The 15,098-nt window shown below is 42.6% G+C and overlaps 2 protein-coding genes across 2 annotated transcripts in view; both read right to left on the bottom strand.

The window, feature by feature from the left end:
- On the bottom strand, nt 1-13,477 carry LOC311141775 (WD repeat and FYVE domain-containing protein 3-like; the record flags this gene model as incomplete). Its single annotated transcript, XM_084177228.1, has 5 exons — nt 13,287-13,477; nt 1,774-1,944; nt 1,350-1,542; nt 763-949; nt 1-229 (listed from the first exon to the last, which is right to left on the bottom strand). The coding sequence occupies exons 1-5, from the start codon at nt 13,440-13,442 to the stop codon at nt 1-3; spliced, it is 936 nt and encodes a 311-aa protein (XP_084033354.1). The 5' UTR covers nt 13,443-13,477.
- Nucleotides 13,392-15,098, bottom strand: part of LOC311141589 (WD repeat and FYVE domain-containing protein 3-like) — a 48,125-nt gene continuing 46,418 nt past the window's right edge. Inside the window, exon 4 of the mRNA XM_084176961.1 lies at nt 13,392-13,496. Within this exon, the coding sequence (XP_084033087.1) occupies nt 13,444-13,496 (53 nt within the window). The 3' untranslated portion in view covers nt 13,392-13,443. The remainder of the gene's footprint in view (nt 13,497-15,098) is intronic.

Below are 15,098 nucleotides of genomic sequence, written 5' to 3'. Positions count from 1 at the left end.
CTAGGAGGTGTGGCAGAGGCTAAGTAAACCCTGGAGCCGTGATGATGCTTGGATGACTGTACCTTTCCCAGAAGGCTGTGGGAGTACGAAGCCGGGCAGGAAAAAGGGGGCTCCAGTGGTGAGACCGGCCGGTTTGAGCTCCGTCACGCCATAGGTGGTCAGACACGTCACCAGGTTGACCAGGTCCTTCAGAGCATCACTGCTGTCCTCCTCTTTGGCCTGCTCCAGTCTGGTGGGGGGGGGAAGAGTAGTGAAACAAGTAACACACACACTATGTTGTAGGGGAGAGGGGGAAGGGGTTAATACCATAACACACTATGTTGTAGGGGAGAGGAAGGGGTTAATACCATAACACACTATGTTGTAGGGGAGAGGAAGGGGTTAATACCATAACACACTATGTTGTAGGGGAGAGGAAGGGGTTAATACCATAACACACTATGTTGATGGGGAGAGGAAGGGGTTAATACCATAACACACTATGTTGTAGGGGAGAGGAAGGGGTTAATACCATAACACACTATGTTGATGGGGAGAGGAAGGGGTTAATACCGTAACACACTATGTTGATGGGGAGAGGAAGGGGTTAATACCGTAACACACTGTTCAGAACATCTCTACACTACTGTCCTCATTGACCTGCTCCAGCCTGGGGGGGGATGGAGTTGTTAATATTGAAACACACACACACACACACACACACACACTACACACACACTACACACACACACACTCTCCCCTACACCTCTAATCTTAGTCTACCTGAGCATGAGGTCGCAGAGGAAGGTGTAACCCTGACACATCCTGAAGTCGTCCAGCAGGGTCTGAGAGACGTCGCTGGAGTCCTTCAGGAAGCAGGACAGACCAGCAAACATCTCTACGATCTCCAGGGGTGAGAGGTCATCTGACTGCTGCATGTTCTGGATACACGTGGCCAGGCACTCTTTCTCTGAGGGAGGGGGGGGGGGCAGTTAATATGGCAGCGCACACACACACACGACCACGGAACACACGACCACGGAACACACGACCACGGAACACACGACCACAGAACACACGACCACGGAACACACCAACTTTGCATGTCCATTGTGTCCATCCATCTGCATGTTCTGGGTACACAGACGCCAACCATTTAGGGTTGCAAAAATTCAAAAAACGTTCCCAAAATTCCCAGGTTTTCCAGAATTTCTGTTTGGAGGCTTGACAAATTTAGGAGGGAATAAGAAGGGAACTTATTTACAAATGGAAATCCTCTCAACAAGATTTCTGGAAACTGGGAATTATGGGAAATGGTTAATGAATTTTGCAACTCTACAATGAACAACCAACCCCCCCAAAACTCTCACCGTGGATGTACTTGACGACGTTGACGCTGAGGCCGTGTCGTGAGATGGTGGTGAGCACCTGGCCGGAGCTCTTCCTCCAGGGCAGGTTGTGGGGGGGGCACCAGGATGTGATGGCAGAGAAGAGTAGCTGCAGGTCGTCTTTTTGGGCCAGCTCCTCCGCAGGAGAGACAAAGCTACACAGCTTCACCAGGATCTAGTCACAACACAGTAATACAATTGTTGTAACATTTTTTTTTTTTTTTACTCTTTACTATAACCCTTAACCCCCACATAGCTTCACCAGGATATGGGGGAATTGAGCTAGAGAAGGGGGGGCTAAAGGGAGAGCGAGGGGGGCTAGAAGCCAGGATGGAAGGGCTAGGGAGGAGGGGCTATGAGAAGGGGCTAGGGAGTAGTGTCCATGGACTAGGGGTTGATTACAGACCTGTACGAAGACCTTCTGAAGAAGGGCCCGGCGGTCAGCCAGGGGCAGCTCTGAGGTCTGGGTCTGTGAAGTCCCAGGGGCCTCGGCCATGTGAGGAAGGTCAAAGAACAGATACAGACACTTCACCAGGGTGGAGGGCACCGACATGGTGGTCATGCAGTCCACCGTTTTCTACAGGGAGGAGAGAGACACACATTATTAAAAAAAACGACTTCACACAGGTTACACAAAGCCCCCCCACAATTACCAGTGATTTACTCTGACAGTGACTCACTCTTACCTGTGAAAAGTGTGCTTGTGCGTGTGTGTTCATTCCATGCGCGCGTGTGTGTGTGCGTGCGTGTGTGTGCACGTGTGGGTCCCACGTGGCAGGCTTTGAACTTCGATAACACTGTCACCTGTACTGGGGACAATAACAGTAATGAGAGTAGCCCTCCCAAACGTGTGTGTGTGTGTGTGTGTGTGTGTGTGTGTGTTTCAGAATCATGGCTGTTTATCGACGCAGATGGAAAAACGGTGAAACAGAGGGGCTCGAGCTTATTCATGTAAATGATTCACGCAAATCAAACGCTAACTCCCACACACTCCCACGTGTGAGCTGAGCTCCCTTCATTACTGACATGCCTGGAGGAAGACTCACCACTGAATCACTGAGAAGAGCAGTAACACAAACACACAGCAGAACAGACGGGAGAGGAGGAGAGAAGAAAACTAGTGTTCCTGACGAGGAAGCAGCAGAGAGGAGAGAGGAGAGGAGAGAATGGACAGAGAGAGAGAGAGAGAGAGAAGGAAGAGAGAGAGAGAGAGGAGAGAAGGGAGGAGGAGAGAAGGGAGAGAGAGAAGAGAGGAGAGAGAAGGGAGGAGAGGAGAGAGAAGGGAGGAGAGGAGCAGAGAGGAGAGGAGGTAGGAGAGAGAAGAGATAAGGGAGGAGAGAGAAGAGAGGAGAGATAGGAGAGAAAGGAGAGAGAGAAGGGAGAGAGGAGAGGAGAGAGAGGAGAGGGTAGAGGGTGGTTGGTCTGAAAGGTAATGACGATGAGGCGATAGGTATGGAGAGGAGACCCCAGTGAGACAGCTGTATGCAGTCAGGGAAGGTGAATGGGATGGTCTGAATGGTGAATGAATGAATGAATATCTCAATAGTCTGGATTTCCTGGATGTATGTAGTCAGTACAGCTGCCAGGGACCTCACGGTACGATATCACAATACTTATGTGCCGATACGATATGTATTGCGATTCTCATGCTTCCATATGTATTACGATTCTCATGCTTCCATATGTATTACGATTTGAGACTGTGATTTTATAGTGATTTGATGTTCCAAACATATTGCTCACTATATGTCTGCTGCAGAGAGACAAGAGAGAGCCATGAGAAAATGAGTTTTGATCCGTCATGGAAATAAAAGTGCTGAAAACATGTTGGCTCACTATTTAAAAAGAAGATGGAGAACAAGCTATAGGATTGAAAATACCAGAGTTTTGGCGCAGGTATAGCCGACTAGCACTAGCTAACGCTAACTAGCAAAACATACATACATATATATACATACATACATACATACATACATACATACATACATATATATATATACACATACATATATATATATATACTACCAGTCAAAAGTTAGAACACCTATTCATTCCAGGGTTTTTCAATTTTTTACATTGTAGAATAATAGTGAAGACATCAAAACTATGAAATAACACATATGGAATCATGTAGTAACCGAAAAAAAGTGTTAAACAAATCAAAATGTATTTTATATTTGAGATTCTTCAATTAGCCACCCTTTGCCTTGATGACAGCTTTGCACACTCTTGGCATTCTCTCAACCAGCTTCATGAGGTAGTCACCTGGAATGCATTTCAATTAACAGGTGTGCCTTCTTAAAAGTTAATTTGTGGAATTTCTTTCCTTCTTAATGCGTTTGAGACAATCAGTTTTGTTGTGACAAGGTGGGGGGGGGGGGATATACAGAAGATAGCCCTATTTGGTAAAAGACCAAGTCCATATTATGGCAAGAACAGCTCAAATAAGCAAAGAGAAACGACAGTCCATCATTACTTTAAGATATGAAGGTCAGTCAATACGGAAAATTTCAAGAACTTTGAAAGTATCTTCAAGTGCAGTCGCAAAAACCATCAAGCGCTATGATGAAACTGTCTCTCTCTCCCACCACAGGAACGGTTACTACATGATTCCATATGTGTCATTTCATAGTTTTGATGTCTTCACTATTATTCTACAATGTAGAAACTAGTAAAAATAAAGAAAAACCCTTGAATGAGTAGGTGTTCTAAAACTTTTGACCGATAGTTTGTTTACAAATGGAGTCAAAGTATCAATATAATATTCTACAGAAACAATATTGGAATGTGTAACTGCATGGAGAAAGAGAGAAAGAGAGAGGGGGGAGCAGAGAGAGAGAGAGAGAGAGAGAGAGAGAGAGAGAGAGAGAGAGAGAGAGAGAGAGAGAAAGAGAGAGGGGGGGAGACAGAGAGAGAAAGAGAGAGGGTGCCATTTCATTCATCAGTTACCAGACTACGGAGAGTGAGCGAGGGACAGATGGAGAGAGGGAAGATTGGAGGGAGATTAAATATAGAATGTGTGTGTTCGTGTATATTTGGGTGTGTGTGTGTACTGTAGACGTTTCCGATTTTTTCTACTGGAAAGAAAGGAGGGAGGAGAGCCAAGGGGGCAGAATTTAGAATGTGTTGGAGGATGAACCGAGAGAGAGAAAGAGAGAGAGAGAGCACTGTTGTTGCTATGACGTCAGGTGGAAGGGAGGGTGCCAAGAGGCCCATTGTTTTACTGTCTGAGACCGCTGTGTGTGTGTGTGTGCGCGCGCACCCACGCGCATGCGAATGTGTGTTGTCATGCTTGTCTGCGACAACGTAGCAGGGAACACACATCCATTACCCCAGCCAGCCAGCCAGCCAGTCAGCCAGCCAGCCAGCCAGCCAGCCAGCCAGTCAGCCAGCCAGCCAGCCAGCCAGTCAGGGCAGAGAGATGCAAGACACAGAAACGGTAGAAGTAGACTGTTCTGTCCCATTTTACTTTACAGTCCTGCAGTGACCTGGTCTTCACACACGTGATGCCATATAATCACATTACATTATAGTTACATTATATCTACCAACTGAGTGAGAATAAAGATGAGTAGATATTATCTTATTGTCTGTATGTTGGTTAATTCTATGAAAGGGATCAAACTACATATTTTAGTCAAGACAAGTCACGTTTTTTTGTACAGGGGAGAAGGGTCAATAAAGTTGAGTGAAGGCCATAATTGAAAAGAGGTTTAATTTCCCTGCTGTGTGACGTTCTACAGTTTTAATTTCCCTGCCAGTAAATCTCAGTAAGACAAAAATAATGGTGTTCCAAAAAAGGTCCAGTTGCCAGGACCACAAATACAAACAGACCCCACAGAGCCCCAGGACAACAACACAATTAGACCCAAACAAATCATGAGAAAACAAAAAGATAATTACTTGACACATTGGAAAGAATTAACAAAAAAACTGAGCAAACTACATGCTATTTGGCCCTAAAGAGAGAGTACACAGTGGCAGAATACCTGACCACTGTGACTGACCCAAAATGAAGGAAAGCTTTGACTAGGTACAGACTCAGTGAGCGTAGCCTTGCTATTGAGAGGCCGCTGTAGGCAGACCTGGCTCTCAAGAGAAGACAGGCTATGTGCACACTGCCCACAAAATGAGGTGGAAACTGAGCTGCACTTCCTAACCTCCTGCCAAATGTATGACCATATTAGAGACACATATTACAGAGATCCACAAGGAATTCACCCCCAAAATCCAAATTTTGATAAACTCCCATATCTACTGGGTGAAATACCACAGTGTGCCATCACAGCAGCAATATTTGTGACCTGTTGCCACAAGAAAAAGGGCAACCAGTGAAGAACAAACACCATTGGGAATACAACCCATATTTATGTTGATTTATATTCCCTTTTGTTCTATTTTACACATTGTTACAACACTGTATATAGACATAATATGACATTTGAAATGTCTTTATTCTTTTGAAACTCTTGTGAGTGTAATGTTTACTGTTCATTTTTTATTTGTTTATAAATCTATTTCACTTGCATTGGCAATGTCAACGTATGTTTCCCATGCCAAAAACGCCCTTTGAATTGAATTGAAAGAAAGAGACCGCTAGAAAGAGAGAGAGGAGAGAGAGAAAGTGAGACAAACAGAGAGGAGAAGGACCTCTAAAAGGAAACTAAGGCTTCACGTCTCCAAACAAACCCACAAAAGAGTGCATTTCTGATCTTCAGTGAAGCAAGAGAAGCCTCCTCCCACCTCCCCGAAGACTTTCAGACCAATTGAAATTAAAGTTTAAAGAATGTATGTGAGGGTTGAGGGAGATAAAAACAAGTGCATGACAGCGTCCCAAATGGCACCCTATTCCCTATGGACTCTGGTCAAAAGTAGTGCACTACATAGGGAATAGGGTGCTATTCAGGACACAGTCTTAAGTAACATCCTTCCCTATGGTTCCCCTATGGCCACATGCTGCTTGACAAATCACTGCATTTGTAATATTGAACAACTTTATAATTATATAATGTGTATTCTATGTACAGTATCTATCTACAAAAGACACAGGGACACAACCTTCCCACAACTTTCTGGGAATGGTGCAGGATAGTTGCTTGGCTTTGGAACATTCTCAGCACATTTGAGGAACTTGACAAAAACAAAAAAAAACTACGTATTTTGTTGGTATTTCATTACTTAAACACAGTGGTTGGTTGATCTCCAAGGCTTTTCCTAGTCGATCTCCAAGGCTTTTCCTAGTCGATCTCCAAGGCTTTTCCTAGTCGATCTCCAAGGCTTTTCCTAGTCGATCTCCAAGGCTTTTCCTAGTCGATCTCCAACATTTCTGTAAAAACCCAACAATAAAGCCTTGTGTTCCTATTTTGTGTATTTGTTGCACGCTGTTGGTGGTAGGTGCACTTGATTCAGCAGACCTGGCGCCGGAAAGGCAAAGTTTTCCCATTTTGAACCATTTTATGTGTCTGAAGGTAGAACTCCGCCTACCCGGCAGGCCCAGAGAGGTTCACCTTCCAGCAGGACAATGACCCTAAACATACTGCTAAAGCAACCTTCTCGCCAGCCGTGATTTTGGGCAGCTCCATGGTAAGAAATGTGACTGTTCCTGATACAAAAACAATGTCCTATACCGGAGCTCGAGTAAATGACATTACTAAGCTGTTCCCGAATGTACTAAGCCAGGACATGGACATCGATTCTATCGTAGTCCATGTGGGTTTTAATGACATTATGAAGGGTAGTTCTGAACAGTTAACTGGATTTTAAAGAGCTGATCAACTCTCTGCTAGAGACTAATAAAAGACCCATCATATCATTCCTGTGCCCTCTCTGAATCGTGACATTGAACGCTTTAGCAGGATTCTTTCTCTTCACAACTGGCTACGTGATTATTGCAGCTCAATGGGTGTAACTTTTGTTGACAATTTCGATACCTTTTGGAAACAAAACAAGTTTTATAAGGAGGATGGGATCCACCCAAATCATTTGGGTTCCTGGATCCTTTCACAGCATTATAAGGCTGCGTTGAGACAATGACTTTTCAATGACCCAAGCACAGCTCAGTTAATCCCTACCATTGTGTCACTGAGTCATCGTAATGCTTTAGCAAATGTACATTGTGTCGCTGAGTCATCATAATGCTTTAGCAAATATACATTATACCAGGGGCATTGGTAGACAATGTAAGTAACCTAATTTATTTCCCTCTAACTGCCCTGAATGCCTCTGCTGATCCTACAGCTATTGTACGCAGCAATCATGTGCCTATGAGCCAGTTTTATGATGTTGGCACTGAGGTGGTGTGCCCTAGTAGGAAGTCCACTAACATAAATAATATGAGAATATCTACTTCTGCTAAGATTCCCAGTAAAGCAATGAAAACAAGCAAGCATCCCAGAAAAGTGCTAAAAATAGCCCATATTAACATATGTAGCTTAAGAAACAAGTTTCATGAAATTAATAACTTAATAGTAACAGATGACATTCATATTCTGACTCTCTGAAACTCACTTAGACAATACCTTTGATGATACAGTGGTAGCAATTCAATGTTATAACATTTACAGAAAATACAGAAATGCCAGTAGTGGAGGTGTGGCCGTTTATATTCAAAACCACATTCCTGTAAAGATTAGAGAGGATCTCATGTTAAATACTGTTGAAGTAATATGGCTACAGGTTCATCTGCCTCACTTAAAGCCCATTCTGGTGGGAAGATGCTATAGACCACCAAGTGTTAAGAGTCAGTATCTTGATAACGTGTCAAATGCTTGATAATGTATGTGATAAACAGAGAGGTATAATTTTCTGGGCGATTTAAATATTGACTGGCTTTCATCAAGCTGCCCACTCAAGAAAAAGCTTCATACACTAACCAGTGCCTGCAACCTGGTTCAGGTTATCAGTCAACCTACCAGGGTAGTTACAAACAGCACAGGAATGAAATCAACATGTATTGATCACATCTTTACTAATGCTGCAGAACTGTGCTTGAAAGCAGTATCCAGATCCATCGGATGTAGTGATATCTAGGAAAACCACAGTTCCAAAGGCTGGCCCTAATATATACGTTTTGTTGTGATTCCTATGTTGTTGAAATATTTGCTGGTCTGTGGTGTGTAATGAGGAGCAAACCGACGTTGCACTTGACACATTTATGAAATTGCTTAACCAGTTACCAATAAGCATGCACCTATTAAGAAAATGACTGTAAAAAATGTAATCCCTGTGGATTGATGAGGAATTGAAAAATGGTATGGTTGAGAGGGATGAGGCAAAAGTCTGGCTGCACAACCGATTGGCAAACGTACTGCAAATTGAGAAATCATGTGACTAAACTGAATAAAAAGAAGAAACTACACTATGAAACAAAGATAAATGACATGAAAATTGATAGTAAAAAGCTTTGGAGCACCTTCAATGACATTTTGGGGAAAAAGTCAAACAGCTCCATCATTCATTGAATCAGATGGCTCATTCATTACAAAACCGACAGATATTGCCAACTACTTTAATGATTTTTTAATTGGCAAGATTAGCAAATTTAGGCATGACTTGCCAGCAACAAACGTCGACACTACACATCCAAGTATATCTGACCAAATTATGAAAGACAAGAATTGTCATTTTGAATTCAGTAAAGGGAGTGCGGAAGAGGTGAAAAGGGTATTGTTATCAACAATGACAAGCCACCGGGGTCTGACAACTTGGATGGAAAATTACTGAGTATAATAGTGGACAATATTGCCACTCCTATTTGCCATATCTTAAATTTAAGCCTACTAGAAAGTGTGTGCCCTCAGGCCTGTAGGGAAGCAAAAGTCATTCCGCTACCTAAGAATAGTAAAGCCCCTTTTACTGGCTCAAATAGCTGACCAATCAGCCTGTTACCAACCGTTAGTAAACTTTTGGAAAAAATTGTGTTTGACCAGATACAATGCTATTTTACAGTAAACAAACTGACAACAGACATTTAGCACGCTTATACAGAATGACATTCAACAAGCACAGCACTTACACAAATTACTGATGATTGGCTGAGAGAAATTGATGATAAAAAGATTGTGGGAGCTGTTTTGTTAGACTTCAATGCGGCTTTTGACATTATCGATCATAGTCTGCTGCTGGAAAAACATATGTGTTATGGCTTTACACCCCCTGCTATAATGTGGATAAATAGTTACCTGTCAAACAGAACACAGAGGGTGTTCTTTAATGGAAGCCTCTCCAACATAATCCAGGTAGAACCAGGAATACCCCAGGGCAGCTGTCTAGGCCCCTTACTTTTTCCAATCTTTTCTAACGACATGCCACTGGCCTTGAGTAAAGCCAGTGTGTCGATGTATGCGGATGACTCAACACTATACACGTCAGCTACCACAGCGACTGAAATGACTGCAACACTTAACAAAGAGCTGCAGTTAGTTTCAGAATAGGTGGCAAGGAATAAGTTAGTCCTAAATATTTCAAAAACTAAAAGCATTGTATTTGGGGACAAATCATTCACTAAACCCACAACCTCAACTAAATCTTGTAATATATAATGTGGAAATTGAGCAAGTTGAGGTGACTAAACTGCTTGGAGTAACCCTGGATTGTAAACTGTCATGGTCAAAACATATCGATACAACAGTAGCTAAAATGGGGAGAAGTCTGTCCATAATAAAGCGCAGCTCTACCTTCTTCACAGCACTATCAACAAGGCAGGTCCTACAGGCCCTAGTTTTGTCACACCTAGACTACTGTTCAGTCGTGTGGTCAGGTGCCACAAAGAGGGACTTAGGAAAATTGCAATTGGCTCAGAACAGGGCAGCACGGCTGGCCCTTGGATGTACACAGAGAGCAAACATTAATAATATGCATGTCAATCTCTCCTGGCTCAAAGTGGAGGAGATATCATAGCCAGTTCGCGAACAATTCGTTATTTTTGATCGACTCTTTTTACTGATTTGAGAGTTATAAATGTGTTTTTCTGAGTGACTCGTTCATTTTAGTCGTTCGTTTGACTTGTTAGTGCTGGCAGCAATGAGTCCTACAGCAGGATTAATACATACTCCTCCGGCTCAGCGGCTCCAGAGACCAACCGTCTGTCATATACACAGAAAAATACACGTTTAGAACAAATAATTGAGCACATGGTGCAAGAATGACCGCTACTAATTGATTATTGAATGTTATGATGGACACAGCTTTGTAGAACCAAAACATACACAGCCTCTGCTCAACAAACTCGAACTCGAGAACGAATCGTTTCAGGTCTGCAGTTTGTGAATGACTGTGCTTACCACCTTGACTGGCTACCCAGACTACTTCCTCCGGCCAAACGCTACGCCACGGACGTTCGTTTTTTCTCCTCAATGGAGGAGTCATCAGGCATTATGCCAAGAGTCGTTCACAATCTAGACCGGTTGCAGCCACAACTACACCTCGTTTCAAATGTATCAAGAAATAATCTTAAATTATATGCCTAGCAATCGACAAATGTACATTGTTTAAAGCATGTTTACAAGTCTCAGTCACAAATGACAGCTCCAATAAGCCCCCTATGGTGAATGACATGTGAATTAGAGGCTCGTAGAATCATGTGTCTTTTGAGTTTTCAGTTCATCGTTCGCCGGTAGGGGTTCCTGCTCTGGGAATTACTAACTCAAATGAAAAGTTTTTTTGACTGAACTCGAAAAGATCCAAATCAGTTAAAAGAGCCAAACTTCCCATCACTAGAAATAACATATTATTTCCCCTCTCAGAGCGTTTATAAAACCTCCCAATAATGTTTTGAAGGAACCAGAGTAAAACATTCTCAGAACCTCCCTGCAACATCAAAATAGCCATTCCCAGAACAGGCTAATTTCTTTGTTTGTTTCATCGGTCAGGAAACATATGGCTTCATTCCCACAACCAATGTGAAACCAAAAACATACGTTCCCACAACTTCCAAGGAACCCAATGTGCTAGCTGGGTGCTGTGTCTGGAACAGGTTCTCCTCCTACCTCTCCAATAAGATCATCCTTAATAAAAAAATATTAAAATATAAAATAATATAATATTTGTATAAAATAAAAAATAATCTGCTCACTATTGGAGAGTCCAGATCGGAGGACACTGCAGTCACACAGGGGTCAGTGCACAGGGGTCAGTGCACAGGGGTCAGTGCTGGGGCCTACACTGTTTTTCATTTACATCTACTTCCATTGCTACACTCACGATAACCCAGGTTTACGTTAAGACCAAACCGGACACCGTCTCTGCTAAACTCAGCAGCTGCCTAGAGGACATCAGGGTATGGATGAAAGAGAACGTCCTCCAGTTGCCTAGAGGACATCGGGGTATGGATGAAAGAGAACGTCCTCCAGCTGCCTAGAGGACATCAGGGTATGGATGAAAGAGAACGTCCTCCAGTTGCCTAGAGGACATCAGGGTATGGATGAAAGAGAACTTCCTCCAGTTGAACAGCAGCAAGACTGAGGCTGTGCTTATTGGGACACCCAAGCAGGTCACCAGTACAGGAAACATCTGCCCTATAATCAACGGACAGGCAAATCCATCCGTCATCTCCAATCTGGGAGTCAACTTTGATCATTCTCTGTCCTTCGATGTTCAAATCAAACAAATACACTACATATACAAAAGTATGTGGACACCCTTTCAAATTAGTGGATTCGGCTATTTCAGCCACACCCGTTATCTTTCAGTATCTTTCAACGTGACACCGTTATAGGATGCCACCTTTCCAACAAGTCAGTTTGTCACATTTCTGCCCTGCTAGAGCTACCCTGGTCAACTGTAAGTGCTGTTATTGTGAAGTGGAAACATCTAGGAGCAACAGGGTCCAGACCAGGACCAAGAAGTCAGATCACATCATCCCAATCCTGCCCAAACTCCACTGGCTAGCGGTCAACTACAGGATTGACTTCAAAAATCCACCTGCTTGTATTTAAAGCCTTGAATGGATTGAACCCCACCTACATCAGCAACCTCATCTCACCCAGCGAGACACCTCGCACTCTCCGCTCAAGCCACTCCCTACCGCTTCAAGTCCCCAAGACATGTCTCCGAACTATGGCCTTCTGCTCCCTTGCCCCTCGCCTATGGAAATCATCTGAGAGCAATTCTATCACTTTGAACTTTAAAAATGGGCCTTAAAACCCACTTCTACAGACTCTCTTTCTTATAGTCCTAATGGATTTAGCACCTAGCCCATTATTGCTATTTTACCTGCCTTGATTCTAAATGTATTCCGATTTTTTTAAATGGATTTTATGTATTAACTCTATGATGAAAAGCGCTATACAAATTATATGTGTTATTATTATTATTTGCAACACACATTCGCATTGCACACTGGGTGATACTAGGGTTATATACGGTATTACCAGCAATACTAAAATATTAAAATACTAAAATAAATGAAATCATTCTGTATTTAATTTTCAATTAATTTGCCAAAATGTCTAAAAAGAGGCGCTATTTCTTTCCAAACTTAATTATTTTGGGGGGTTTTTACGCACAAAACAATTTAGGCAGCAGGGATCTTGATCCAGGAGGGGGTTGATGGTCTCTGCTGTAACCAAGAAGCTTGATTTTGCAAGCTAGCGACTTAGCTAGCAAGTTAGCATACCAAATGCATAGCTGGAGCCCTGAGCTGGAGATGATTTATTTGGTACATCTTCGATAGTTAACTTAATAGTTATAGCAGAGTGGCGTAGCAACCACCACACACACACACACACACACACACACACAAAATCATTTTTAACAGTATCGAAAATCATACCGTCGGTATTTCTAAATTTTAAATACACTGGTATACGGTATAATCGCCCAAGCCTAGGCGATCCACACAGAAACATGCTCAGTTCAGTAACACACACACACACACACACACACACACACACACACACACAGCTGTCCAGTACTACCCACCTGTCCGGAGGATGCTAGCAGGTTGATGGTGGTCAGCAGCATCCAGCCACGTGACGCCTCCTCGCTCTGGTTCACCTCCAGGAACTGGACTATAGCTCTACTGGCTGCCTCTGTGGACAGAACACACACACACATCATCAGTATATAAATGTACATATTACATTACAGTACAATACAACAGGAACTGGACTATGGCTCTACTGGCTGCCTCTGTGGACAGAACACACACGTTGGTCATAGAGAATGAGTCATTCTAAATAAAGAATAAAGAATGTGTAATGTCATTCCAGAAGGCTTAGAGCAGGTGGCATAGAGAGAGAGAGAAGATTCCTTACATTTGTCTGTCTGTGTGTGTGTGTGTGTGTGTGTGTGTGTGTGTGTGTGTGTGTGTCTCTAGCGGTTTTAGATCTTCTCTAGAGCTGCCATGCCGTTGGTCGGTAGTCAAAGGAAGGCAAACCTCCGTCAAAGTTTTTGAATAACGACAGACTGATAACACACATATCTCCTGCAGAGAGAACTGACGAAAGCAGAGGAAACACTAGCAGGAGGTTTTAAAAGCCTTTGGCTGGGGCCAACATCAAATAGTGATGAATCATGAATGAACAGCTTCCCATTCTGTTTCCATACAGGGGATTCACGAATGAACAGCTTCCCATTCTGTTTCCATACAGGGGAATCACGAATGAACAGCTTCCCATTCTGTTTTCATACAGGGGAATCACGAATGAACAGCTTCCCATTCTGTTTTCATACAGGGGATTCACATCATTTGACCCTAATCAAAATCCCTTTGACTTGACTAATTTCCCTGAGGATAAGGGGAATGGCATACTGACAATAGTAAAGAGCAAAACAATAAGGCAGAGAAGGGAAGCAGAAAGGATTAAAATGTATATTCCTGCACAGGCAAGAACCATAACTAAAATACAGAAAGGGGATCACTATTAAAATACAAGGGTTAAATGGTTATTGGTGTGGGAGGAACCAGCACAAAGGATTATGGGGAAATCACATGGGGTAACGGTGACCTTAAGATAATAAAAGAAAAAGACAGATGGGATCATAGACATAAGAATAACAGCCCAGGACTTAGATAAACAATTGGATGTAGTACTTATAAGTGGTTAAGTATAAGGTTGTTGAAGTAGTTATTCCTTGGGAAAGTGCATTAAACCCTTTTACATGGTAGAGCCATACCAAATGCAGAAGAAAGGGAATGGAAGGAAGCCGTTAAACAATTATTGGTATAGATGAGTATAATATATTATATTACAATTAAATAAAGAAAATAGTCTAATATGCACCACATCTCCGTTTAAAGAATTAACAGTAGTTCAAAATCTTCACCGTTACCAGGACTGTGTGCTAGGATTCAATCACAACTTTTGTAATATTTAGGAAATGCTAACTATAAACAATTTTATGATCAACCAGGATGGGGAGAGAAGTGTAAGCAATTGTTAGAATAGGAACAAGGAAAAGGGGAAACGCCAGAGTAATGTCAAATAGATTATGAGGAAATATAGGAATGTTACAATAAAACAATTGGGTTATATAATTTGGGAGAATTCAAGGGAGAATGTGAAACTAGGGGGCGTTTAAACAGATAGCCTTTGGAATACAGGGGCCCCTCAAAGAAAAATCTCTCAGGCAGCAGGATCAAGTATTACAAATGGGTATTAAGAATGAGTGGTGAAACATAATGATTTGTCATTTAGTCAATGTTAATAGGGATGTTTTGGATTGGAAATTAACTCAACTGAACTGTTGTGATCTGTCCTTTCCCGAGGTTACTACGGATGGTGTCGTAAT

Source organism: Coregonus lavaretus (genome assembly GCF_964263955.1).
Source record: "Coregonus lavaretus genome assembly, chromosome: 14".
In the NCBI taxonomy this organism is placed as follows: domain Eukaryota; kingdom Metazoa; phylum Chordata; class Actinopteri; order Salmoniformes; family Salmonidae; genus Coregonus; species Coregonus lavaretus.
Note: the sequence above shows the minus strand (reverse complement) of the source record. Positions and strands in the feature narration are given on the sequence as shown.